This window comes from Alligator sinensis, unplaced genomic scaffold, assembly GCF_000455745.1.
Source record: "Alligator sinensis unplaced genomic scaffold, ASM45574v1 scaffold7_1, whole genome shotgun sequence".
In the NCBI taxonomy this organism is placed as follows: Eukaryota; Metazoa; Chordata; order Crocodylia; family Alligatoridae; genus Alligator; species Alligator sinensis.
This window is the reverse complement of record NW_005841843.1, coordinates 5,747,883-5,772,860: the sequence shown is the minus strand read 5'-3', so window position 1 is coordinate 5,772,860 and position 24,978 is coordinate 5,747,883. Positions and strand designations below refer to the sequence as shown.

At 42.2% G+C, this 24,978-nt stretch overlaps 1 protein-coding gene across 2 annotated transcripts in view; it reads left to right on the top strand.

The window, feature by feature from the left end:
* Window positions 1-24,978, top strand: part of SLIT3 (slit guidance ligand 3) — a 393,886-nt gene that overhangs the window by 175,269 nt on the left and 193,639 nt on the right. For both annotated transcript variants that reach the window (XM_025205769.1, XM_025205766.1), the window contains 2 exons: window positions 4,948-5,091; window positions 9,510-9,653. In XM_025205769.1, coding sequence (XP_025061554.1) covers window positions 4,948-5,091; window positions 9,510-9,653 — 288 coding nt within the window. The remainder of the gene's footprint in view (window positions 1-4,947; window positions 5,092-9,509; window positions 9,654-24,978) is intronic.

Genomic DNA, 24,978 nt, shown 5'->3' with positions numbered 1-24,978 from the left:
GGGGGTCGGACTTGATGATCTGCTCAGGTTCCTTCCGACCCTACCAACTATGAAACTGGATGCATGAGCCAGAACTAGATTCAACTTCCTTTCCTCTAGCTATATCATCTCTGAAGAGCCTTATATCTTTATAAACTTTGGTGATGATGTAAACTAATATAGCTCTGAAAAGTAACTGTGAAGAAATGATACCATTAGCCTTATATTTCATAGATCTTTTTCCTTTTCATTCAGACTCACATCTGAATGAATATTAATTATCCCAGAGGGTTCCTGTTTTCCTTCTCCCTGAAGCTGTAGGATTGGGGTAGATTTAAACTTTATCACCAGACACAAGTTAAAGTATTTGGAAAGCAAAATCTTTCCTAACAACTTCTGGTTTTGTCTGCACGATGTCAAAAGACATCAGGGGCACACACATACAAGTCTCAAGACCTTTTCCCTCTTCAGTAGTCCACATGGATTTTCTCGCATGGTAGCAATGGACATCAGGAATTGTGATCACTGTGTAAAAACAGCAATATTAACAAGACACCTTCAGAGGCAGAGCATTTAGTCTGCTACTCTTGTGGAGTGTGTCAGGCTATTTCACCCCAGCGGAAGAGTAAGTGGAAGCTATGTGTGAACACAAATGAGGTTAAGTGCCCTAGGATTAGTCTTTGCCAAAGAGCACTGGTAATTAGTACCTTCAAACCTGCTGTGACCCTTCTCACTTATGCACAAGGGCAGGGTGTAGGCAGAGAACGGACGTGTCCGTGGGGACCTGGACTTAAGTGATCTTTATAGTAATGAAGCTCTTAATCATGCCTTCCTCTTGTAGGCCTCAGTGCTGCAACTGTGAGGTAGGAGTAAAGCTGGCAGCTGCACAGCAGGGAACTCATTAATGCAGGGTCAGGTTCCTTTCTGTTCCCTGTTCTTCTTGTTTTTTACCTTATATGTCAGACAGGGAACCAAGATCGTGCAGAATAAACCCTTGCTCAAATGCTACTGGTAGAGTGAGTCTTGCTTCTAACAATAACAAAATAAATTTACCTCGTTCCAGCTACCCATTTTATGGCCAATTTCCATAATATTTAACCAGTTCACAATCATTAGTATATTTATGCCCATTTTCACAATGATCATACAGCAAGGTAAAATAACCTATTCCCAGGGAGAGGCATGGCAGTCTCATTCTCTTCCTTACAAATCCTAACCCACTTGTATTCAATCATAGTGCACACAAGCAGCTTTTAGCTTGGTTCCTTTGCACAGTCTGTCAATAAGCTGTGCATTTAAATAGTCCCAAAAGAGCCACTGACAATTGATTTGGGGGTTCAACTGTGTCCACTTTCTTGGAAGTCCCTCAGTATAAATTACATGATAGCTCATCACAGATACTAAACAGTCATTGCAGGTCTATCTCATAAACTTGTAGTGCATTCAGTTTTTGTAGAAGAATACCATGCTGATGTGAGGTGCATGCAGGCTTGGAGCACTAACACTTTATAGCACCGTCACTTATTTTGTTTACATTTGTATTGTATAGAGGTGTCACTTAGACAGGCACAGTGATAGTGACATTTTGAGATTAGATCAGTTATCAGTGAAAGAGGTGAGAACAGAACTCACAACCTCCAACTATGTATTATAGCTACTAAACTATAGTCTGTGTTCCAGAAGGTGTGGCTACACCAGTGGGACTGCACAGGGAAAATACGACTACATAAATACTACTACAAAAATACTATTACTACATATTTTCCGTGATTGTACCCCATACAATCATATACGTGGCCCAGCACCAATTCTACCAACAAATTCACTTAAAAGAAAACTCATGCATCTCTGTAAAGCAAATCCATAATAACAGATGGAAAATAGGATTCAGGTGGAAGGTTGCCAGGGTTGTTCTAATATTATTTCAAAGCCTTTATGTCAACTAATCCTTGGTATAGAATCTTAGCATTCCGGCAGGACACAGCTTTTAATGTTTGAGATGGTACGTCTGCTGCAGAGTCAGGGTTTTTTTCAGAAGTCTGTTCCAGATCAAAACATGATGTTTTTAATGTAAAGTGTTGTCACCTGTGGAAATGACAATCTGTTGTTTTGTTTTTGTTTTCCTGCCCAAATTGTGAGACAAAAAGAACAACATTTGAACTGTTTTTTTTCCTTTTAGCTGTTGCCAGTAGTTCCTGAATGCAAAGAGCATAATTTCCAGGGCCTCGCATTCTCAGTACATCTTTCAAGGTTCCAAATAGTACTTAAGGATGCCTTCACAGAATGTGAAATATCTTTGTACAGAACAATTGCTCTCTTGCTTGTTTTTATATACTCTAATGGGAGAAAAGTTGAGTTCTGGAAAACAAATAAAGGAGCCCATGTTGGCAAGAAGTCCCAGTGAAATTACAGAGCAGTCTCTTACTTATTTATCACTATAAAGCACATCTTTCCTTAGTCCCATTGTTCGAGTCATTTTGTAATGTTTTATATATAATTTTAAGTTATTTTGGGCAAGGTCAATCTTTTTTCCTTAAAACAGCTAGTATCTTTCTTGGATCCTTCAATTAATGGTTACTTGATTCTGAAGAAAGGAGAGGAGCTAGCAACCACAGCAGGGGTGTCATCTATCTACAGAAACAACCTTGATGTCAGCAAAAGAGCAGGCTTCTCTAATCTGACCAGCTCAAGGGATAGAGGACAAGTCCTGTAGCCTGCACACCTAAGTGCATTTGGTTTATACAATGAGAATATATGACTGTCCACTAAGAAGTATACTGCAGTCACTCTTTTATGTACATGACATGTATTAATTATAAGCCATAGGACAAAATTATTTTTTGTGAGTAAGCCTCATTCAATGGACAACACCAGAAAATGTTCCCATGAGCAATGCAAGAAATAATATAACAAATACAAAAAAAGATGCTAAACTATAAATTACTTCTATCAAATAACAGTTCAGCTGAAAATTAAATTCATATGTCACTACATCCTGCCTAGGCTGTCCTTGACACTGAACATAAACCCTGGTCATCATATCATAGATGAAAGTACAAAGCAGAAAACTTTGGGAAAAAGAGAAAAAAAAAAGCTATTTCCATGATTATTTTGCCTCATTATTGGCATTCTTCCCCCTGATTTCTGGTTATAAAATTCATGAAGGGCTATGGGTCACATCTTATATGGTCTAGTATCTGACAGTTGTTCAGGATACATAAACCATAAACCAGTGGAGATTACCACATGAAAGCCATCTTCAGGCTTCAACATTCCTTTTATTCAGTAAAAACCTTTTCAAAGAGCAACCCCCCTGCTGCTTGTTTCCAGCTAAGAGCAAAATTATCCTATTGCCATGTGTTCCATCAACTCTTATCCAAACCCAAACTATCTCATCTTCTGCATGTCATGGTTCAAACTTTAGCCTAATATTTGGTTGTTTGCTTCCTTTATTCAGGGTCAGATCCCAATGCCCATAACTCATACTGAGTTAGCCAAGGGGCCATTTTGGATGTAAGGTCCTACTCAACAGTCTCAGCTTACTCCATGTGGCTTTAGAATCTGTTCTGTGTTTGTAAGCTTTTTCAAACAGGGAGAACCTTGTATGAATGGTCCTTTACTTCAAACCCTTGCTAAAAAGAATAATGCTGTGCACCTAAATCTGTAGTCCATAGAATAAACCTTCCACTTTGTACTGTAGGGAAGGAGGTGAAGGGTCTAGTTTAGACAGCTTAGTATCACAATAGACAGATGTCCTGTTTTGGGGTTGGAGGGGAAGTTCCTATTTGAATTTAAGTGAGTGGGTAACGGATCACACTGACAGCAAGATCAAGTCCTCAGTTTGGTCGTAGATGGCACTGCACTGAGCTTAACAGTGGAAGTGACCAAAGGAAGAGCACTTGACTGCTGAAAATTTGTCCAGCAGTTCTCCCAACTATATAGTTGATCCAAGAAAAGATATCACAAAAAAATCTTGTCTCTCTGAGTTTCATAGTAATTTTTAACAAGGTAGAGACCTAAGACTAAAAAAAAAAAAAACAAAAAAACCACAAACTTATGGCATATTATATACGTATTTTTTATAATTAAAAGTTGCCTTTGTTAATACATTTCTAACAACATTTTATCATTTAAGCTTTTGTTTCATTTGGCCTTTTCACAGAAGCAACATATACAGAACAGGTTTAATTCTGCAATTTATTTCAATATTCTTCATTTTTTTTCTTGACTTATAGTTAAGGTTTTTCAGATATGAGCTATATACATTCTTAAACTACTTTCAGGGTAAATATTTAGAACATAAAGCTATATAATGTGGTAAGCATATCTAAGAATATAATAATTTTAAATCATTATATTTAAATTATTAACAGTGTGCTTTATTGTTTATGAACTTAAATGTTGGAATATATCACTAATACATATGTGCTCACATCACTTGCTATGTTTCTGCATTTCATTATTGTTCAGACACCTAGCATAAATGAAACATAAATATAGTGGATTTCTCAGGACTTCTCTCAGTTCACTTGGGATTCACTCTGTCTGCTCCTTGCCAAAGTCATAAAACTTGATCTTGCCAGGTGCTGAATGCTCAGGCCCTGCAAAACGTATAAGCAGGTGCTGAATTTGATGCACAAGAGTAGAGTGCTGGAGTGTTCTGCATCTTGCAGGACCAAAACCGTTAAGAGCCAGATTCAGATCATGCACAACTTCGTTGGCTTTGCACATGCTTACATCAACTGTTTTTCCTATCCTGATATGATTGTGTTAGTCAGAGATGGTGTGAAAGGGGAAGGAAATGTGCATTTGAGGTGACGCTTGACCTCTATTGCAGACTGCAGATTTGTCTGTGTAATTTCTTTAAGGCACAAAGATTTTTCTTAAGCCTCTTTTTATCTTGTGCTGATTAATGTTTGGAGCACAACAGTAATGTTTTTTCCTATTACCATTGCTTTCCTTCTGCAGAAACCTGACAAACAATAAGATCAAGGAGATCCGTGAAGGCACATTTGATGGGGCATCAGGGGTGCAGGAACTGATTTTGACACAGAATCAGCTGGAATCTGTGCATGGACGAATGTTTAGAGGCCTCACGGGACTCAAGACATTGTAAGTGCAAAGCCTGTGTTCCTCAGTTGAAAGAGTACTATTTGTGTGTCAGCTTGGGAGCTTGATAACAACCAGACCTGTTAACAACACTGTTCTTGAACAGAGAGTTCACAGGACAGGGAATGCATCACTATCTGAAAAGTATTCTGTATATTTATAGTTCAATGAAAGTGTTCAGTTGCTATTTCTTTATAAACCAGGTTGTCAAGGGTTGGAAATTTGACAATGGGATTGAGTTGGGCCAGAGCAGGGTGGATTTAATTGTTAGCAGTTTAAGTTGTTACATTAAAGAACCTGTTAAAAATTCTACTAAAACACTTTAACAACCACATTCACACTCTTGGTGACTTTCTTCCATAATGCCTTACAAATGTTAATTATGAATTGTTATAACCGTTGTACAAATAGGAAGCATTGAGTTAGGAGTTATGCACTTAGGGCTGGGACTACTATGCAACAAACATATACATGAGCTTTAAGCAGGCATCAGTCTAGCCATGGCAGCATGGAAAACGACACAGGTAGAACCCAGGCAAGAAGCTAGGTAACTACTCAGCCTGAGTAGTTATACAGTGACACAATTATGACCAGTCCAAAGATGAGCAGTTTAAAGCTGCTCTGATATATCAGAATAGTTCAGACCAACACATTCAATAACTTGGGAACTTAAACATGTAAAATCCATATCTAATCACATTATGGTGGTGCTCACCCCTTAGGTTCTGGAGATGCACCAGCACAGGCTCCAGCAGCCACATAGACCAGCCAGTGAACTCAAGAGACTTCATTGTACAGGTGCCACAACTAAAATGGTGTGTGGCTGCAGCCCTCTTCACCTTGGATCTACCCATGCATATGTAGTGGTGCCTAGATAGAGATAAAAAGCAATGTGTGTAGGAGGCTGGGATCACTGTTGGCATCTGCTACATCCCTTAGGGTCAGAAATTACACATAAACCAGTTTAAGTGATCAGAAACTGGTTTAAACCTGTAACAGAACAGAATTTCAGTGCACATAAACCAGTTTGAAAATGGCTGAAAGTAGGTTTAAGATAAACCTGGTTGAATGTAGTATCAGACTTAACTGATTTAGGTCAAACCAGTTATGAAAGTTCTGTCTCAGACCCCTTCCTAGTTCAAGTTAAATCAGAGTCCCCCAGCATCCCAACATTTCCAGCCCTGGGCTGGGCTGTGCTGTCTGCTCCAGAGAGCCCGCTGGCCCCACCCCTCTTCTCCCTAGCTGGAGTAGTGAGGGCTGGCTCAATGGCCTCACTGGCTGGCTTACTGTTCCTCCCTCCCCCTCGGGCAAAACCGTGCTGGGGTCTGAGGCCAGGGAGGGGAGTTAAACTTCCCTTCTCCCAAGTATGGAGCTGCCCTACCCTGCATACTTAGTGCTGGCTGCGATTGTGGACTACAAATTCTAAGGTACCTGGAAGCAGGAAGAGGAAGTGATGAGAAACTCTGCAGAATCCTACTGCTGTGAGTCTGAACTGTGGATCCTAGAGACCTTGGGGGCAACGGGAAGAGGAAGCAAACACACAGCCCATGCTGGCTATGTGCCAGAGAGCCATGCTGTAGCACCCCCCCCAGCTTCAGGCTTGAGCTACTCCAAGCATCTGGCTGCATCTCCTAAATCAAAAGTGAATGTCTGTTTATTCGCTTATAGATTCAAGCTTTGCAACTGAGACTAACTTGTAAAGACTGAATCAATTCAGCCTTGGGCTTTTTGATTGTCTGCACTTAGCCAGTGCATCAGGTGAAATCAGAAAGAATGATGGCACATGGTTGATAATGTGATCTATGCTTGATAAATCTTTTTTTTTTTTTTTAGTCATAGATTTCATAGACATTAGGGCTGGAAGGGACCTCAGAAGATCATCGAGTCCAGCCCCCTGCCCAAAGGGCAGGAAATCAGCTGGGTTCATAGGATCCCAGCAAGATAAGCATCCAGTTTGCTCTTGAAAGTCTCTCTGTTCTAAAGGACGAGATACCTAAACAATACAGCAGAAGGCCTCAAAATGCCATTTAAATACTATTTACAATGGTCATTTTATACATGACAACAAATAGCTTCTTACTTTGCAAAGTGTCATAGTGCCAATTCCTTCAGTCTTCATTGAAGACAACCCCCTCAGTTAACTTTACTTAGTGGTTTGCCTGCATAAGACTATGACAGATTCGCCTAGAATGAGAAATGGAGACTTTTCCCTTCACTGTTCCTTTAACATATATTTTTTGTGGCATAGTCCATCTGTTCTTTAATTTGGTGCATGGATTTTACTAAGGAAATTTTAAATACTGTCTGTGGATACTAAATTTACTTGTTATACTATAAAAGTAGCCCCTGGCAGTGCTTCCAAACACAATTAAGTATTTTTTTTCATTAAAAAAAATATTTAGCTCTGAAGCTATCCTGCTGTTCTGACCTGCATTTTCCCCCTAGCTGCTTAAGCAGTCTAAATATACTCAGCATGAAATGAAAATCTCTAAGTATAAGTGTTCCTTCAGGAAGGGCGCACAGTGTGTGGTGTGTTCTGGTATAAAACTTATTTTTTTGGCTTGAGAGACATATATGTGTATTTTTATCTATAAGCCTACTTTCTTTGGACATAAAAACTATGGCCTTAAACCAAGAAGCCACACTGGAGATATGCATGGTCTAATTTTAAAATCCTTTTTCTATAAACATATTAAATGGTTATTGGAGATGCATAGGCATTTAAATTTCCAGTCTTTCTGGTGAGGTTCAGCTACCCTCTAATTCTTGCTGAATGGAATCCAGAAAGGGCATCATACTGATATACTGCTGTAGTATGCTATTCTTCCAAAAGTTACCTAATCCTAAAGTGACCCCAACAGTTTTCTTATGTACTACTACATTCCTTCTAGAGCTTATAGCATAGGTGGACATACTGCCTGGCATGATATGATGGTTCCCCTTAAAGGTGGTATCTTCCTAAGCTCTCCCTCTGAGTGCCTATTGATCTCAGATTTTTACATGGTTTTGAATGCCTGTGGAAGTAGGACCCATGCATTTATCCTATAGGTGGTTGGGATGATAACTGGATTTAGTAGTGTGTAAAGCCAAAAGCATGTACATGTCTCTTATTAAAATGTAACCATCTCTCACTAGCATTTTTAAATTGTCTGTTAGTGTCTTATAAGTACTCGGTATGGGGTGTAAGCCCAGGCATTCAGTAGGATTGAATTCAATGCAGACTGAACATGTTTGATACCACAGAAATGATTGCTTTCATAGTAGATGATCAGACTTTTGAAGCAGATGCACAAATCCGTGCTTGTTTCGCAGCCTTCATATGGTACACTTAAGTTACTGAATGGTATTTAACCCAAAGATGAATATCATGGCTACATCATGGGCACATTTACACATTTGTTAATGCACACTAGTTACTGTGCATTTAGTTTAGTAGTTGCTTAATGAAGCACTAACTAAATGTGCAGTAACTACAGTTACTGTGCAGTAGTACCAGTGCATGGGTTTTTTGTGATGCTTACTGCGCAGTAGCCTACACTACTGTGTAGTAGTATATTAGCACATTTTTGCCCAGCACCCTACTGCACAGTGCATTAAGCATCTCATGTAGACATGCCCACTGATATGTAAGGACCCAGATCTTATTTGATAGAAAATGTGACATATGCCTCATGTAACTCTAAATCCTTTGTTGCTATGAGAATAAATTAGATACTACACTATTTTGGATTAATTAGGTTTTAACACCAAGTTCATTGTTACCATAACAACTCAGGACAATGCATGTTCCAAAACACAACTCAAATTCATCTGATACAAGTGCTGTGCAAAGAGGCATTTTATAGGGTCTTTACTGCCTTCTGTGTCTGGTTCAGGAAAGTTAATGATGATAATGAGATTTCAGAGGTTTTGCTCTGAAAAGTATTCTCCTGTAGCAAAGATTAGCTTCTGCCACTGTTGTTCCATTTTAAGATGATTAAATATGGATTTAAAGAAACTGTTTAGGATGGGAATGTTGTTAATGCAGTTTGTTTATTGTTATGGTCAGAAGGTAACCAGAGGCTGTATCATGTGGTCTCAGAAATCCATTTTAGGTTATATTTATGCTTAGCAAATTAATAGGTGGTTTGATCTTACTGAATGTCTAAATAGCAAAGGTATCTAGACGCACTGTATTTGCAGATGCATGGCTCCCACTACCTGTTAATGCTATATGAGAGAAATGAGCTTTACATTCCGGATACATTGTAGAGATGTGAATCTGACCCTTTCTTGGCTTTTGACCAAAGGTCAGAATGAAATCCAGTCCTCACCTAGCACCTGTTACAGCCCTGTATGAGAAACAATGTTCCAATCTCTGTTCTAAACTTCTCTCCCCTTTCAAGCAATACAAACAAGTATTCTAATGTCTGAATTTGCAGGATGCTGAGGAACAACTTAATCAGCTGTATAAGCAATGACACCTTTGCAGGGCTAAGCTCAGTGAGGTTACTCTCACTATACGACAATCACATCAGCACTCTCACACCAGGAGCCTTCAATACACTTGTCTCTTTGTCCACAATGTAAGTCATCTTTTTATTTGTATTTATTTATTTCAATAATGCCATTGCTCTATCCTTTCATTTTAAAAAAGAGAGATTTTCAGGTGCAAAATCACAGTGGTTAATTGTTCAGATGGGAAAAACACAAATTTGTCTTATGACCTACTGGAATAAGTGAACTGGAAAGTCTAGACCTGTTACTATAATCTCCATCCTAGAATATCAAAGCAATTGACACATGAAATAGTAACACCTTCAGCCCAAGCCATTGCTGAATTTGTCAATTCAGAAATAATACCCTATGATTGGAAAATAGGATATTTAGTACCTACTTTTAAAACAGAGAAAGTGTAATCTGGGCACTTACAGGCCTATTAACTTGGCTTCAACAGTAGGTAAAGTCTTAGAATAGATGCTAAAGAAAGAAATAAAGGATATAGAAGCAAATGGAAAATGGGACAAAGCACAACAGTGGTATAGCTGAAGGAGATCATGTTAGACTATTTAGTATCCAATGTCATAAATTAAACAGACTTCCTGAATAGGGCTATTTCAGATAATTTAATTTATCTAGATTTAACCAACGCTTTTGCTATCATATCTCATTGGAAATGTTTGGTCAAAGTGGAGAGGATGGGATCAGTGCCACATTTGTGAGGGGGGATAAGGAGTTGGCTCAAAGGGATACTACACTACATTATGTTGCAAGGTGAGTTATCGAACTGGAGTGTGATTACTGGTGATATTCCTCAGTGACAGGACTTTCTTGTTTAATATTTCTGTTTATGACACTTGCACTGGAGTTAAGTGTTCTCATGAAATTTGCAGATGACAGTAAGATGGTGGGTGTTGCTGCTATGAAAGTGAATTTGATTATCATACAGGAATATTTAGATAATCTTGTGGAATGGAGCATTAGAATGGAACTTAATTATATGAAGAGCAAAGGCAAGCAGTTGGGGACCAGTAACAAGGACTTTGGCCATATGACATGTGCATAGACTAGAGGCAACTGAGGAAGAGAAGGTCCTGGGAGTACTGGTCAGTTGTGGGAAGACTATGAGCTTCCAGTGTAATACAGCTCTAACAAAGGCTAATATGCAATCCCAGGCTGTATTCACTGAAGGATATTGAGTAGAGATAACAAGCTACTAGTATCATTGTACAAAGTCCCAAGAATGCTGAATGCGAGTCTACTTATGACTATTCAAACAAAGTTTAACTGGAATAGTTTCAAAGGAGGGCCGCTAAGGCAGTTAAAGTATTGGAGACCCATTCTTATGGAAAAATATTAAAGGAGTTTTGCTTATTGAACTTAAAGTGAAAATTGAGCGAGAAACTACATTCATGGGCTGAGCATTAGAGAGGGAGAACAGCTTTTTAGGCAAAAAATAACACGCTTGCAAACTCAACTGGCTGCAAACTAGCTACATATAAATTTAAATTGGAAATTAGAAAATGATTTCTAATGATCAGAGAACTGACATTTTGTAATGGTCTTTTAAGCCAAACAATAGAGGCAAAGAACCTCTTTGGCTAGGGAACGCTTTGGCTAGGGACAGGTAACACTTTGACTAAGAGCACTTTGGCTAGGGACAGAAGTTACACATACACTAGTTTAAGTGATCAAAAACTGGTTTAAATCTGTAACAGAACAGAATTTCAGTCCACATAAACCAGTTTCAAAATGGCCAAAACTGGTTTAAGATAAACCTGGCTGAATGTAGTATGAAACTCAACTGTTTTGGGTCAAACCAGTTTATGCAACTTCTGTCTCAGACCCTTCCTGGTTTAAGTTAAAACAGAATCCTCCAGCATCCCAGGATGCTTTGCAGCCCTGGGCTGGGCTGTGCTCCAGAGAGCAGAGCTGGCCCTGCCCCCCTGATCTCTAGCCCAAGCAGGGGCAGGGGTGTGGCCTCTGAAGCAAAGGGAGCAGGAAAGGCGTTTATTCCCTCCTCCCTTCCTCCAGAAGACTCCAGCTAGGGTCTGCCAGCCTCAGCCGCCACCTCCGCCACTCACTTATAGCCCAGCAGGGGAGGAGGTTAATTCCTCCCTCTGTCCACTCTCCCCTCAACGACTGCAGCCAGGGTCAGCTAGCCTTGGCCACTGTCTCCACTTATCTCTCCCTGTGTAGGGCAATTGGCAGAGTAAGCCCCCTCCCTGCCCCCTTCTCCAGACACCGGAGGGAGGGAGGCAATTAACTGTTTCCCTTCCCCCTTCACCTAAGGGGGCCATGGTGTCCCAGGGTGCACAAGCCTCTTCCCAGTGGGAGGACTGTGCCGCGGGCTGGAGTGGAGCAAGCAGAGCTGCCTCAGACTGTGTGGGGTGAGCAGTGACACCAGGGCTCAAAGGGGTGGCCATAGCCCCCTAAGCCTCCTCTAGTGCATTGCCACTGCTTGCCCTGCACAGTCTGTGGCTGCCCCACTCCTGCCCCCACCTACAGTGCAGTTCCCCTGCTGGGAAGAGGCTTACACTCTCCGGGAAACCATGACAGGGGCTGCTGCCCTGTGAGGGTTGCTCCCCCCTTGCTACTCCAGTGGCAGAAGCAAGGGCATGGCCAGAGGCCAGCTGGTATGGCCCCCTTAGGCAAAGGGGGCAGGGAGGGGGTTTATTTTCCCCCCTCCCTCTGGCTTCTGGTGAAGGAGGCAGGGAGGGGGCTTATTCCACCACTCACCCTGTTCAGGGAGTGATTGGCAGAGGTGGCAGCCAGGGCTGGCAAACCCCGGCTGTGGTCCCCCAGAAAATAAACCCCCTCCTTACCCCCTTTGCCTCAGGGGGCCCTGGCAGCTGGCCTCTGGCCATGTCTCTGCCTCTCTTCTGCAGCACCGAGAGCAGTGTACCAGGCAGACCCCGGTCTGGGTCCGTGCTCCCTGGCCAGTTTATTTGAGGCTACTGCCTGGGCCTGGCCACACACCCCTAGCACAACTTCTCTGAAGATGAGGGCATGCACTAGCACCCTCTGGCTTCCGATATGAGCCACTGCAGGCATGTGTCTGCATTTCCTGAGCCAAAAGGGAATGTCTATTCAGTTGCAAATTGGTTCAATCTAGGCAGGTTAGACTAATGTGCAAAGACTGAATTAATTCAGACTTGGGCTTTTTGAATGTCTTATCCCTAGGTTTTAAAACTGAACTGGATAAGTCTCTGAAAAGGAAGGTATGATAGGACAAGAGTTATGGCTTAACAATCCATGTGTATGGTATGCAAAATCATGGATTTGCAGTCTGAATCCTAAGGTATAGAAGTAACTCACTTGTAGTGTGATAGAAATCACTCACTTATAGTATCATAATCCCCTGCTTTAGGGCTTTTGCTGATCATCAGTTAGGGCCTAGAAGGAATCTCTCCCCTCCCCCATGAATACTACAAGTATCTGGAGGGGTTTTTTTTTACCTTCCTTTAATTTTGGGTGCTTTTTTGGTACCTTGAAAACTCAGAAGTTCCTGCATTTTTTCCCATAGGTCAGATTGGCAAGAAATGAGGAAAGGTAAGGGGGAGAGCGCCTCCCTTTGTAGTGTGTGTCAGGGTCCTTTTCCTAGGATTTTCATCAGCTACTTCGATGGCATTGCAGTTGCTGGGCATTGGCCATGCTCTCATCTCCCATGCTTTCACCTGTGGTGGGTGCATCTATATGAGATGTTTACTGCAGAGTTGCCTAATTAGCTACATGTCTATATGTGCAACCCTATTAGGCTGCAGAAAACTAGTAAACTCTGCAGCAGGTTAGTACTTGTACATACAAATACTGTCCTGCTGCAGATTTTCTTTATGAGCAGCAATGCACATGTAGATGCTGACCTGGCTGGCTGGGGCATGAGGGTGGGGGGCTGCCTGCCGACTAGTCCCTTACTGAAGCACTCTTGTGCCCCAGTGAGCCCTTCTGCAGCACATTGAACCGGGTCAGAGCAGCCCTATGCTGGTAGGCTAACTCCCTGGGCCCCCTGCCAATTGGGGCTACTCTAATGCAGCTCAACATGCTGCATTCCCATGTGCACATGTAAACGTGGTGCCCAGGAGCAATAAACTCTGGGATGATATGTGCCGGAGTTTATTGCTTCACATTAATATGCACATGTAGATGCGCCCAGTATGTTGTAGGATATACTGCTTTGGGTATTCTGCCTTGTAGTTGTGTGTGAGCATTTGAAGTTTATTTTAAGGATTCCTTGGGTAAATAATTGCTTGTGAACACGAGGAACTAGACTTGATGTCTCAAGAGGCTCCTTCCACCCATATGTTCCTATGAAGCAGTTTTAGTGCATCCGTGCCCAGACTCATTTGTCAAGAGGGAGAAGGAAAGGTAATTGTTTGGTTTCTTTTTAATTCAACTAAATAGCAAAAGGTAAAAAGAAAATGATACTGTAAAATGAGTCTCCAAGGCTAGGATTTCCCAAGGAGCTGAGGACAGTCAGGGACAGAGTTCTTGTTGACCTGGAATTTGAAAATCCCAGCCTAAACGTTTTCACAAAATTCTCAAGACATTTCTGCAGCATCACTGCCTTTTCTCTTCTACATTTTCTGGCTTCCTATCTATTTTAACACTAAACATAGACTGATAAATATAGAGGGAGTCTGGTCTGTGTTTCCAGCTGTGAATAGGAAACTGGTGTAGCTGTTAATGGAAGTTGTCTACTTAGTACCCTGCACTCTGCCCTGAATACACATCCAAACTGTCCAACCAAAACAAATTCTTTGCTGTTCTTGCATTTTTTGGCTTTCAAAGTAACCCCTGTGGCATTTTCTTGCTTTAAATTTATCACAAGATATCTTTGAGGAGATAACAGAGATGCTCTGTTGCACCTTTGTTCATTTTATTGTCTCTGCTGGTTATTAACCGTAACCTTTCCCCAGCAAGTCTTCTCATGCTGTGGTACTATGGAATCGGGAAGAGAGCCACAGCTCCCCTTTCCTCCCCCTTCCAGAAAATACTTCTAAAAACTTAAGTTTAAGGGAACTGTTCTCCATTTGCAAGGCTCCTTCATTCGTACTGGTTAAGTCAGACTTCTGAAAAGCTAGTCCACACGTGTGCTAGCTCATCCCCCGTAATGCCAGGATTGCTACTTGTATCGGCTTGTTTATTTGCTTTTTGCCACAGTCATTTCTTGCCTCTTTCTATGGATACTCCATATGTGGCAACACCCCCCCAGAGTTAGCCTACAAGGACCTTCCCATGCCTGAATTTCACACTCTAAAAGGCAGCTGTACTGTGATGCCTGTAATTAACGTATTTGATTGTTTAAAAAATTTCCTCAGTCATTGCTCCCATCCTCCTATCCTCTACGTGCCCTTACAAGATATCTCCTCAGTGAAGGAACTAGCTCTTAAGTACTTTTGAATGCCAGGAAAGCAGCTAGCTCTTTTTGTGCTCTACTATAAAGAAATAAAGCTGGTGTTTCTCTTGCTTAAACCACTCATTTTGATCTTGGTTCCAAGGCTAATTTTTGCTCCTGTCATGTTTCAGTGGAAGTTTTTACACCTTCTTGTATATTATTCACCTGCAAGTAAAGGATATTATAACTTCTGGTAGTATCTGTTAAAGCTGATGATCATTTGATTGCACTATTGGTCCTAAAATACTCAGTAGTAACCATTTTGGCTATGGAAGATGCATGCTGTTTCCCTGAAAATATCAAAACAAAGAATTTTATTCCATAGATTTTTGTATATAGCTTGACTCAACATTGAAAGAAGTCAAAGAAAGGCTTCCTTTGACTTTTATGGACAGCGGTTGAGGCTACAGTGACCTTTCAGCTATAAATGCGAAAGGGGTAAATGTGTTTTCTCAGCTTTCTTTTCATAACAGAATGCCATTATGGCAGAGAATGTCTAAATGATGACACTATGAAAGATCAAATATATTGCTTCTGTGACTCAGCCAGTTCAAGCTTTCATTATCCCATTCACTCCAAATTGTGAGAGTTACTTATGATTTGTAATGATGTACTTTTTTGCATTTGTTAATCTGAAAATATGAACCAATCTGGGAGTTACAAGAACAAATATTCACAATAATCACAATTGTCAAAATCTGTATTGCCCCATGCACCAGGATTAAAAAGCAACTGCTCTCTTTTTCTTACTGCTGGCATCAGTGCCATCACCACTGATGCCATCAGAACGTGTGCAGCTATGAAAATAGCACTGTGACAGGTCGTCACTCTGGGCTGCCCTCAATGTGGCCCACCCACCTGTCTCTGGGGCAACCACCCACCTACTCGCCTGCCATGCCTTGATCTTGATTAATTAATATTCATTAGCGGGAGGCTGCCCTAATACTGCCACCCCTAGGGGGTGCTATCTGCAGCTCCGCTTCCTCCCCTACACCGCAGTCCACACCTTGCTGATGTAATCACCGTTGTCTCAATTCTCTCACTATTCGGCCCCTTACTGTTCTCCCTGGGGCTTCCTTCATTTGATGCACGCTCCTTCTGGTGCTAGGGCTCCCTCCGGCCCCCCTTTCATTCTGTGCCCTCTTCTCTGGGGTTTTCTCTACAATGCGGCCCCCTGCCTGGGGCTCGCTGTGCCCAAACTTGGGCTTCTCGGTCATGCAGCCCCCCGCCTGGGGCTCGCCGTGTCCAAACTTGGGCTTCTCAATAATGCAGCCCTCTATCTGGGGTTCGCCATGCCTGCACTGGGGCTTCTCAACAGCGCTCCCCTCTCTGGGGCTGGGGTCTATGCACCCTGTGTGCTGCACCCACTGGGGTCCTCACCCTCTGCTGTGGGGCCCCTATGAGTCCTCCTCCAACCCCTAATAGCCTCACCCAAACCACCGGTAATAACAAACAGTGACACAAACTTGAGCCTCCTGGCTATAACTCAAACATAAGCCACCTGGCTACAACAACATTGCTCAACTCAAGTCAAGCTGTGCCTGGGGTTCTCGCTGCTTCTCGCATCATTACTCCAGGAGCTCCTGCCTCTCTGGCTGCTGGCAGGGAACTGCCTCAGGCCTCTGCTCCTGGGCTTTATAAGGGTCAAGCCCTGCCCCTTCTGGTCAGCTGACCTTCCCTGGTTGCCCCAGCAACCCACAGCTGTGCTCCTTAGTCACTGCTAGGGCTCCTTCCCTAGCAGTTTTCCCCTCTTCAGGCACAGGGCACCTCAGTGCTCTGTGACAAGCACTCAGATGGTTTCCAATAGGGGAGTACATAAATTTTTCTTGAGTCATAGTAAAATCACAGGTATTTTTATTATTTCTTACCACCAGAGTGTTAAATTAATTAGTTAATTGGAGTCCAGATATTTCAATGTTTTTGCATTTATGCCTGCATAGTGCTCAGTACTTGTCTCCCAGTCCCCATGCACTCAGGTAATCACGTTTATACACACAGGAAATTTCCCATGAATTAAACATACAAAAGGGCCTCATTGACTTGTGATTTTGAATGAGTTTACCTAGATTTCTGAGATTATTGCCAAACTGATTTTAACAATATCAAGCCTAGTTACAATTCAGATCTCTAGCAAATTGCCAGTGTTCCTTTTAATATTAAAACTTCTGGCAATTTAAGCTGCTTGACCATTTTCAATAATGACATTTTTATTTGACTGTCTGTTTCTTTACTTCAAGGTCTCTATGCACCTTTCATTTGAAAAGTATTACAGTATCCTTGACTGAAACCTTTTAGAATTAAATGCTCATTGTCCAGCTCTGCTAAAATCCTGCTCGCCTTGTTTTTGAGTGAATGGTTCTGTCACTAAGTATAAAAAATCTGATTAGTTAATTTTATACCACTTCAACTGTCAAACATTACTTCTTGTGATCTGAAAATCTCCACTTTAATGGCTTCAGTCAAACTCCACTGTAATACCGCTGCTATTTATTGTCCCTTCCAGGCATTTGGGTTACTTGTTGTCGAAAAGAATTTTGCAGTGAAGCTTCTGCTCCACATGATGCTTGGATATTGACCTCACATTCCTGTTAAGAGTTGCATCATAATGGTGCCATGGAAACAACCTGAGCTATGTTATGGTGCTCAAAAATGTCTGTTTGGTTTTTAGTACAATTAGAAAGAAACTAGTGAAGTTGTCAGTTTATTTAGAAAAAAAATATGATTCATTGATAACACATTTGTAAATATATTTAATGCAGCACACCTTAGAAAACCAGACTTCCTAAAACAGAAACAATAAAGAAAGGTTTGGTTACCTTCCAACTGCTGATCATGCAATGCATCTTATCAGATTTAACTAAAAAACCCAAGCTTCACTAATACTATTAATAATAATACTAGAAGCTTGCTTTCTGGAGAAATTAGTCCTGGAACCTACAAAAGGAAAGGCCGTTCTTGACCCAGTACTAATCAGCGTGCAGGATTTGGTGCAAAGGTTAATTGTTATAGAGCCGCTCTGCAATAGTGGGCACAGTGCAATTGGGTTTGACATTCATGTAGGAGAGGAGACAAGAAGAGAATCTATCATGGTAGCCTTTAACTTTCAAAAGGGAGGCTACACCAAAATGAGGAAGCTAGTTACACAGAAGTTAAAAGGGGTCCCTAAGGAGGTGAAGAATTTGCAAACAGCATGGGAACTGCTTAAGAACACCATATTGGAGGCACAAAGCAAATACATACTGCAAATCAAAAATAATGGAAAGCATACCAAAAGAAAGCCAGCATGGTTTAATGGCGGAGTTGCAGAGGCAATAAACAGAAAAAAGGCTTCTCTCAAGAGATGGAATCCTAATGAGAAAAATAAAATGAGTATAAACTCTGGCAACTGTAAGACAAACAAAGAAAGAATTTGAGGAGAAAATTGCTAGAGACATAAAAGGGAACAATAAAAATTACTTTAAGTATATTAGAAGCCAGAGACCTGCCAGGGAGTCAGTTGGGGCTCTGCATGACCAGGTTGTAAAAGGGTGCTGAAGGATGACAAGGCCATTACTGGGAAACTAAATGCATTTGCTGCATGCCCCCCAGTGGCCAATCATTGATCGGGGCGGGGGCTCCCTCCATGGCTGATCCCGCCAGTGGGTGCGGGGGTCCCCCTTGGCCAATCCTGCCAACTCGCAAGTGGCAGTGGTGCACCGCTGGCACTTCCGGGCATGCTGCTGGCACTTCCGAGTGAGCCCTCACTCACTGGCTGGTGCTCTCAGGGGGGGCACCAGTGCTCTCACCTGCCCCCCCTCCACCCCCCGCCCAAGAACGCTGGCTGACAAGGAACCAGTGGTCTCAGGGGGTGCATGTGCACCAGCGTGCACCCCCTACGCATCGCCACTGATTTGCTGCATCTGTCTTCACTGTGGAAAATGTTAGAGAGATTCCCTCACCAGATTCACTCCTCTCTAGGGACAAGTCAGTGGAGCTGACCTAAATTGAGGTTTCAGTAGATGAGATCGTAGAAGAAATTGATAAACTAAGCAGTATCAAATCACTAGGACGTGATGGTATTCAGCCTAGGGACCTGAAGGAACTTAGATCAGAAATTGCTGAACTTCTGGCTATAGTATGCAACTTTGATAGCAAAGGACTGGAGGATTGCCAGCCTTGGTACCAGAGGACTGGAGGATTGCCAATGTAACTCCCATATTTACAAAAATCTGTAGCAAGGACCCAGGCTAGTGAGTCTGATTTCTGTTCCTGGATAACCAGTAGAAGTAATAATAAAAATAAGAATTGTTCAGTATATTGATGAACATGATTTCCTGGGGAGGAATCAACATGGTTTTGTCAAAGGCAATTCATGGCTCACCAGTGTGCTAGAATTCTTTGAGTATGTCAGTAGGCAGGGGATCAGAGTGATCCAAATGACATAGTATATCTGGACTTCCAAAAAACTCTTGATAAGGTTCCCCATTAGAGGCTCTTAACTAAGTTAGGCAGTCATGATTTTAAGAAAGAAGATGCATTCGTAGATTAAAAACTGGCTTAAAGATAGAAAATAATGAAATGGTCAGTTTTCACAGTGGAAAGAATTAAAAATCAGGGTCCCCCAGGGATCTGTATTTGGACCAGTGCTGTTTAACATATTCATAGATGATTTAGAAAAGTGGGAGAGTAGCAAGGTGACCAAATTCGTGGATGACACAAAATTATTCAGAGGGGTAAAAACCAAGGCGGACTGTGAGGAAATACAGGAGGATTAAACAATTAAATGGCATATGAAATTCAGTGTAGATAAGTGGAAAGTGATGCTAATGGGGAGAAATAACCCAAACTGTACCAACACTATGATGGGATCTGCAGTAGCTGTTACCACACAGGAAAGAGAACTGGGAGTCTTTGTGGACAGTTTGCTAAAAACGTCATCTACATGCTCAGAAACTGTCAAAAAAGTAAACAAAAGGGATTATTAAAAAGGGAATTTTAAAGAAAAAGGAAAGTATCATTATGCCCTTTATATGTCCATGGTATGTCCACACGTTGAATACTATGCCCAGTTCTGGCCCCCAAACCTCAAAAAGGAGATAGAAGAACAAAGGAACGTACAGAGAAGAGCAACAAGACTGGTCAGTATATACAGGGGCTTTCATATGAGGAGAGACTAAAAAGGTTAGGCCTAATCAATTTAGGAATGAGAAGTTTGAAGGGGGACATGATAAGGGTTTACAAAATACTAAATGGTGAAGAAAAAAATAAATAGGGACTTACTATTTACTCACTCTCACACTACAAGAACTAGGGGTCATAAAATGAAACTAGTAGGTGGTAAGTTTAAAAGTAACAAAAGGAAGCTATTTTGCACATAGCTTGTAATTAAAGTATGGAATTCATTGCCACCAGATGTTGTGGAAGCTGACAGTTTAGCCAGATTCAAAAAGGGATTGGACAAATTCTTGGAGGAAAGCCGCATCAGTAGCTCTTGAGCATGGGAGTTCAGGGCATGGCCTCTGAATCAGAACTTTCTAGACCTTAAATGCTGGAGGCTACACGTGGCAGAGGAGCTGTGAAAAACACCCTGGTCACTCTCCATTTCAGCATCCACTTTCTGCCATTGTGCGATGCAGGGTACTGCTCAAGATGGGCCTATGGTCTGACCCAGTAAATGGCTCTTCTCATGTTCTTATGTTCTAATGTTGCATATTTGAATAACATCAATTTGAACACAGAACCAGCTTTTAACATTGCCAACTCTATTCATCCAAGGTTTTTGGTTTAGACCCATCTCAGATTTACAATAAATGAGAAGAAACTGGAGCCAGTTTTTCAGTTCATGAAATGACATAAATGAAATGCTGCCTGTGCTGTTTCTTTCTTTGATTAAAAAGGAGACATTGGTTTCAAGTCCCAGGGACTTGGTGCCAAGCTGGTTTAGAGCAGTGTTCCTTTTTTAACAAGAACATTAAATAAAATGCAGAATTGCTTAAATTACTGGATTTGTTTGTGAGGGGGCTTGTGTTCATGTTTCATATTAGACAGGACATTAAATTTGCAGTAAAATTAATTCCCATGCAGAGGAACAGTGCAAGCCCTCAAAAACCTGAAGTTAAGAGAAGACCTGAAGTGGATTTTTTATATATATATATATTTCTGATTAGAAATGAATGTTGTCCTTGGTGCTTAATTGGGTAACGCTGATCAGGTAATGCCCAAGTTTGGCTAGCAGCTGTGAAATCCCTAAGATGTCTAAGAGGGGATCACCTTATCCAGAATTTCATAGAGTGTGCCCCTGTAAAGATCTGTTTAGAGTTTCATTAACCTCAGCATGCTGCAGAGAGGAACAAGAGGCCCCTGAGCCTGGACAGATTAGCAGTATCTAGGCCTCAGAACACAAGACACTTCCCTGGTCCTTTACACCCTTTTGGGACACCTCACTCCATCCTTGTAAACCCTGCAAAATACGCAGGGAAACCTAACATCTTCCTCCACCCTTAATTTCTCTTTTTGGGTGTAGCTAATTTATTCCTACAGGCTAAGGAGTTTATGCTACCCTCCTACCCAGTGCAAAGGCTTGTGGCTATAACAGCTTTCATCTTTCTACCCATAGCCATTCCAGATGTAGGTCTGTTTTGAAAAGCATCCTTTTTGAAAAGAAATGCTTCTTTGATTTAAATATATATTTATTTATTCTCCATCTGGGGCACATTGGCTTGGCCATTTTTATCAGATCTCTTCCCTTTCAAAAAACGCAAAAAAATTAAATAAATGTCACGTTTAGGTAGGGGTCAGGTATGGCACATTTTATTCCCAAAGCTTCAACCGAGAAGAGGGACGTAGTGTAGACTGTTATACAATCTTAGCTAAAACAGTCCCTGCTAGGAGTTGGACTGTACATTAAATGTTGCAGGTAGACTCTCTGGGCTGGAGCAGAGTACCAAAGAAATAAGGTGAGTTGGATGATAGGGGCATTGGCAATGCGTAAGGGGTGCACACAGGTGCCCTGATAGGGGCATTGGCAATGCGTAAGGGGTGCTGACAGGTGCCCGTGCCCCCCCTGACATTGGTCATGCACCCCCTGGAAACACCGGAAATGCTGGCTCAGCGATCAGCTCCTGTGGGACCCCCTTGGTTGGCGATCAGCCACTGGGAACCCGCTCCCCCTGTCGGTGATCTGGTGTCCCCCCCAGACTCGGGAGGCACCAGTTGACCATGGATAGGGGTGCCTGAGAAACTGAATTGAACGTAAATATAAAAGCAGCTGCTAAATTTCTACAGTATACATGAACAGATGCAGAGATGCCATAAGGCCCTGTGCATGCCACTTGCATTAGAAATACACAACACAACACAATTAGTTGCATTAAAGATGTTAGGCCTGCCTGCATAGCAAGTGTGCTACTCCAGGTGATTGAGGATTTTCTACCACATAACAATACGTAAGAGATTTTTGCTGTGTTTTCAGTGGATTAGAGTACAGTACAGTTTGAAAATTTGCAATTTGTAATCTGAAGGTATAGGTATATTTTCCCCCTCTTTTATTAATGAATTAGAGCCCAAATGTGTACAGCTTTAGTAAATCTGGTCAGCAAGGCTGTCTCAACAAAGAAAAATTGTATTTAATTTGTTTGGACATGATACTGGGATTAGGAGTCTTGAATTCTTCACAGATCTTCTACTGCACTGAGGGTCAACAGTTTTTGGTAGGTGTGTCAGAAGTTAACCTGGAACTCTCCCCGAGTGCCACTCAGATCTTCATCTCTGCCTAATCTGTTGTTCTGTTTTCTGCTCCCTGCCTAATCTTTTGCTCTACTTTCTGCTTCCTCCCTTATCTGCTGCTGTGCTGCCTGTCCCTAATCTGCTGCATGCTGCTGCATGCTGCACATGGAGGTTGCTCATGCCACTTGTGGTACCCATGCCTCAAGTTGGTCACCCTGTGCTATTGAATCTCTGTAAATCCAGACAATTGCAGTAACTCTTCTCTGGCACAGGTTCTCTCTCCATAAAATGAATGCAACTGCTGACCAGACAGGACAATTTGGCCACAGAAAGCTGTTTATAGCTGTGACCAAACAAGTATATGGCTGCAAATAGCTTAAAAAATGGCCAATCGAATGAAAGTTTGACCCCTCATTGCATGAGGTATCAGGTAACGATGTTTCAAAATGTAGCGTCTTCTGTAACTCATGGCTGCAGAGCTCCTAGCCTGTCACTGTTTTCAGAATGAGAGCAGAGGGAGTTCAGTTTGGGGTTTTTTCAACCCCCCTTGAGGGTGGGGCAGATGTATTGGAGCCTCCCCGCCAAGGTGGGGGAGGGGGCTCCAATACACCTACCCCTCCCTTCGGCACCAGCTGGGGAGCCCCAAGCATGAGCTCCCTCTGCTCCTTCCACCTCCCATTGGCAGAGAGCCTGGCCATTGCTATGGGAACCTGGCTGCAGGCTCCCAGCCAGCAGCTAGATTCCCCTCCCCCTGGAACCACCAGTGAACTTCTGCTTGGTCTGGGGTAACCTTGCAACTCAAAACACTTTGCAGAAATCATTCTGAGTTACAGCTGGAAGCTGCACTTCTGTCTATTCCCAGTTGTTCTCTGCTTTGTTCTGAGGATTCATATCATACAACTTTATCTCTGAACATGACTCAGACTTTTCACTGGCAGTGGAGTAAATAGCCTTTGCGCACTGGCTGCATTCATTTTGGAAATGTAAACACTTGGCTCACGGCAACATTTTTTGTGCCAAAGAATGTGTATTTGCAGAATATGCAAGATATTTTTATAAGTTCCTATAATGGATGAAAGAAAATAGAAAACATTTTAAGAAAGTTACAAATACATTGATGCTTCCAATGTCTTCATCTGCCTTCATCTGAGTGAAGATGTGTGGTGATGATGACATTTTTTAAAATCTAAAAGCTGCTTCCTGTCTTTTGTATTTTGAGTGTTGTATATTGGCAACATGGTTCACATTTCCAGTGGGTCATAGTAGGGATAGAAAAATTCCCAAACTTTATTTAACTCATTATGATGAGTTTCCTATTCTTCCCTTCCCCCTACCTCCCATTATTTTTTTTGCTTTAAATTTAACTTTTAACAGTTAGTTCTAGGCCAACTTGTAATTATAAGTCCATTGCTCTAGGCTATTGCAAACAATAGTGTACTAAAAATATTAGCGGATTTGCTGACTGTGACTGTAAAGCATTTTGTAGGTATGTAGTGTTGGCTGAAAGCAAAATAGCATGGACTGTGATATGATTTTATTTTCCTTGTTGCCACAGTTTCATTATTCCAGTTTTATGCACTGCCAGTAGCTAGCATTCTAAAAGATCTTATAGGGCAAGTCCACACATGCAGGCACGTGTGCTTGCATCAGCTCAAATAGGAGCGGCAAAAATTTGTGCCAGGGATTTTTGCCTCAGCACACATGCCTGGACATAGACTTTGGTGTGGAGCAAGTTGTGCTACTTGGGGCAAAATGACCCTGTCCAACTTCTCCCAGATCTGCAACCAGGGGGAGCTAGGGCCTGGGGCCAGCACCTGTGCTGGCCCCAGCAGTATAAAAACCTGCCCTGGCAAGCAGCTCAGAGCTACTTACTCTCAGGAGCTTCTGGGGCCACCTAGTCCAGGAGGTGAAATCTGCCTTGCCTTCTGACGTCCTTGCCTTTGCCAACCAGGTCCTGAGTGATGGCAGCCCCCCCCCCCCATCCTTCAGCCTGCCAGAGTTTGTCGTAGGACCAACACCTGGCCTGGCCTTGCAGCACTTCCCACTCTACCACCTGAGCTGGGTAGAGGACACCAAACTGGTCCACTTCTCTACCATCCATCGCTGCTATCTCTACACATTTGTGCACCACACAATCCACTGTGCCACCTTCGTGTCCCTCCCAGACACCAAGTGGAGGGACCTTCTCAGCAAGGACATAGCTGGGGCACCCCAGTGGCTGAATCTGTACTCCACCCTTATCCCACAAGCCACTGTGGACCTCAGCTGGTGGCTCGTCCATGGAGCCCTTGCCACGGGCATGTATGTGGCAA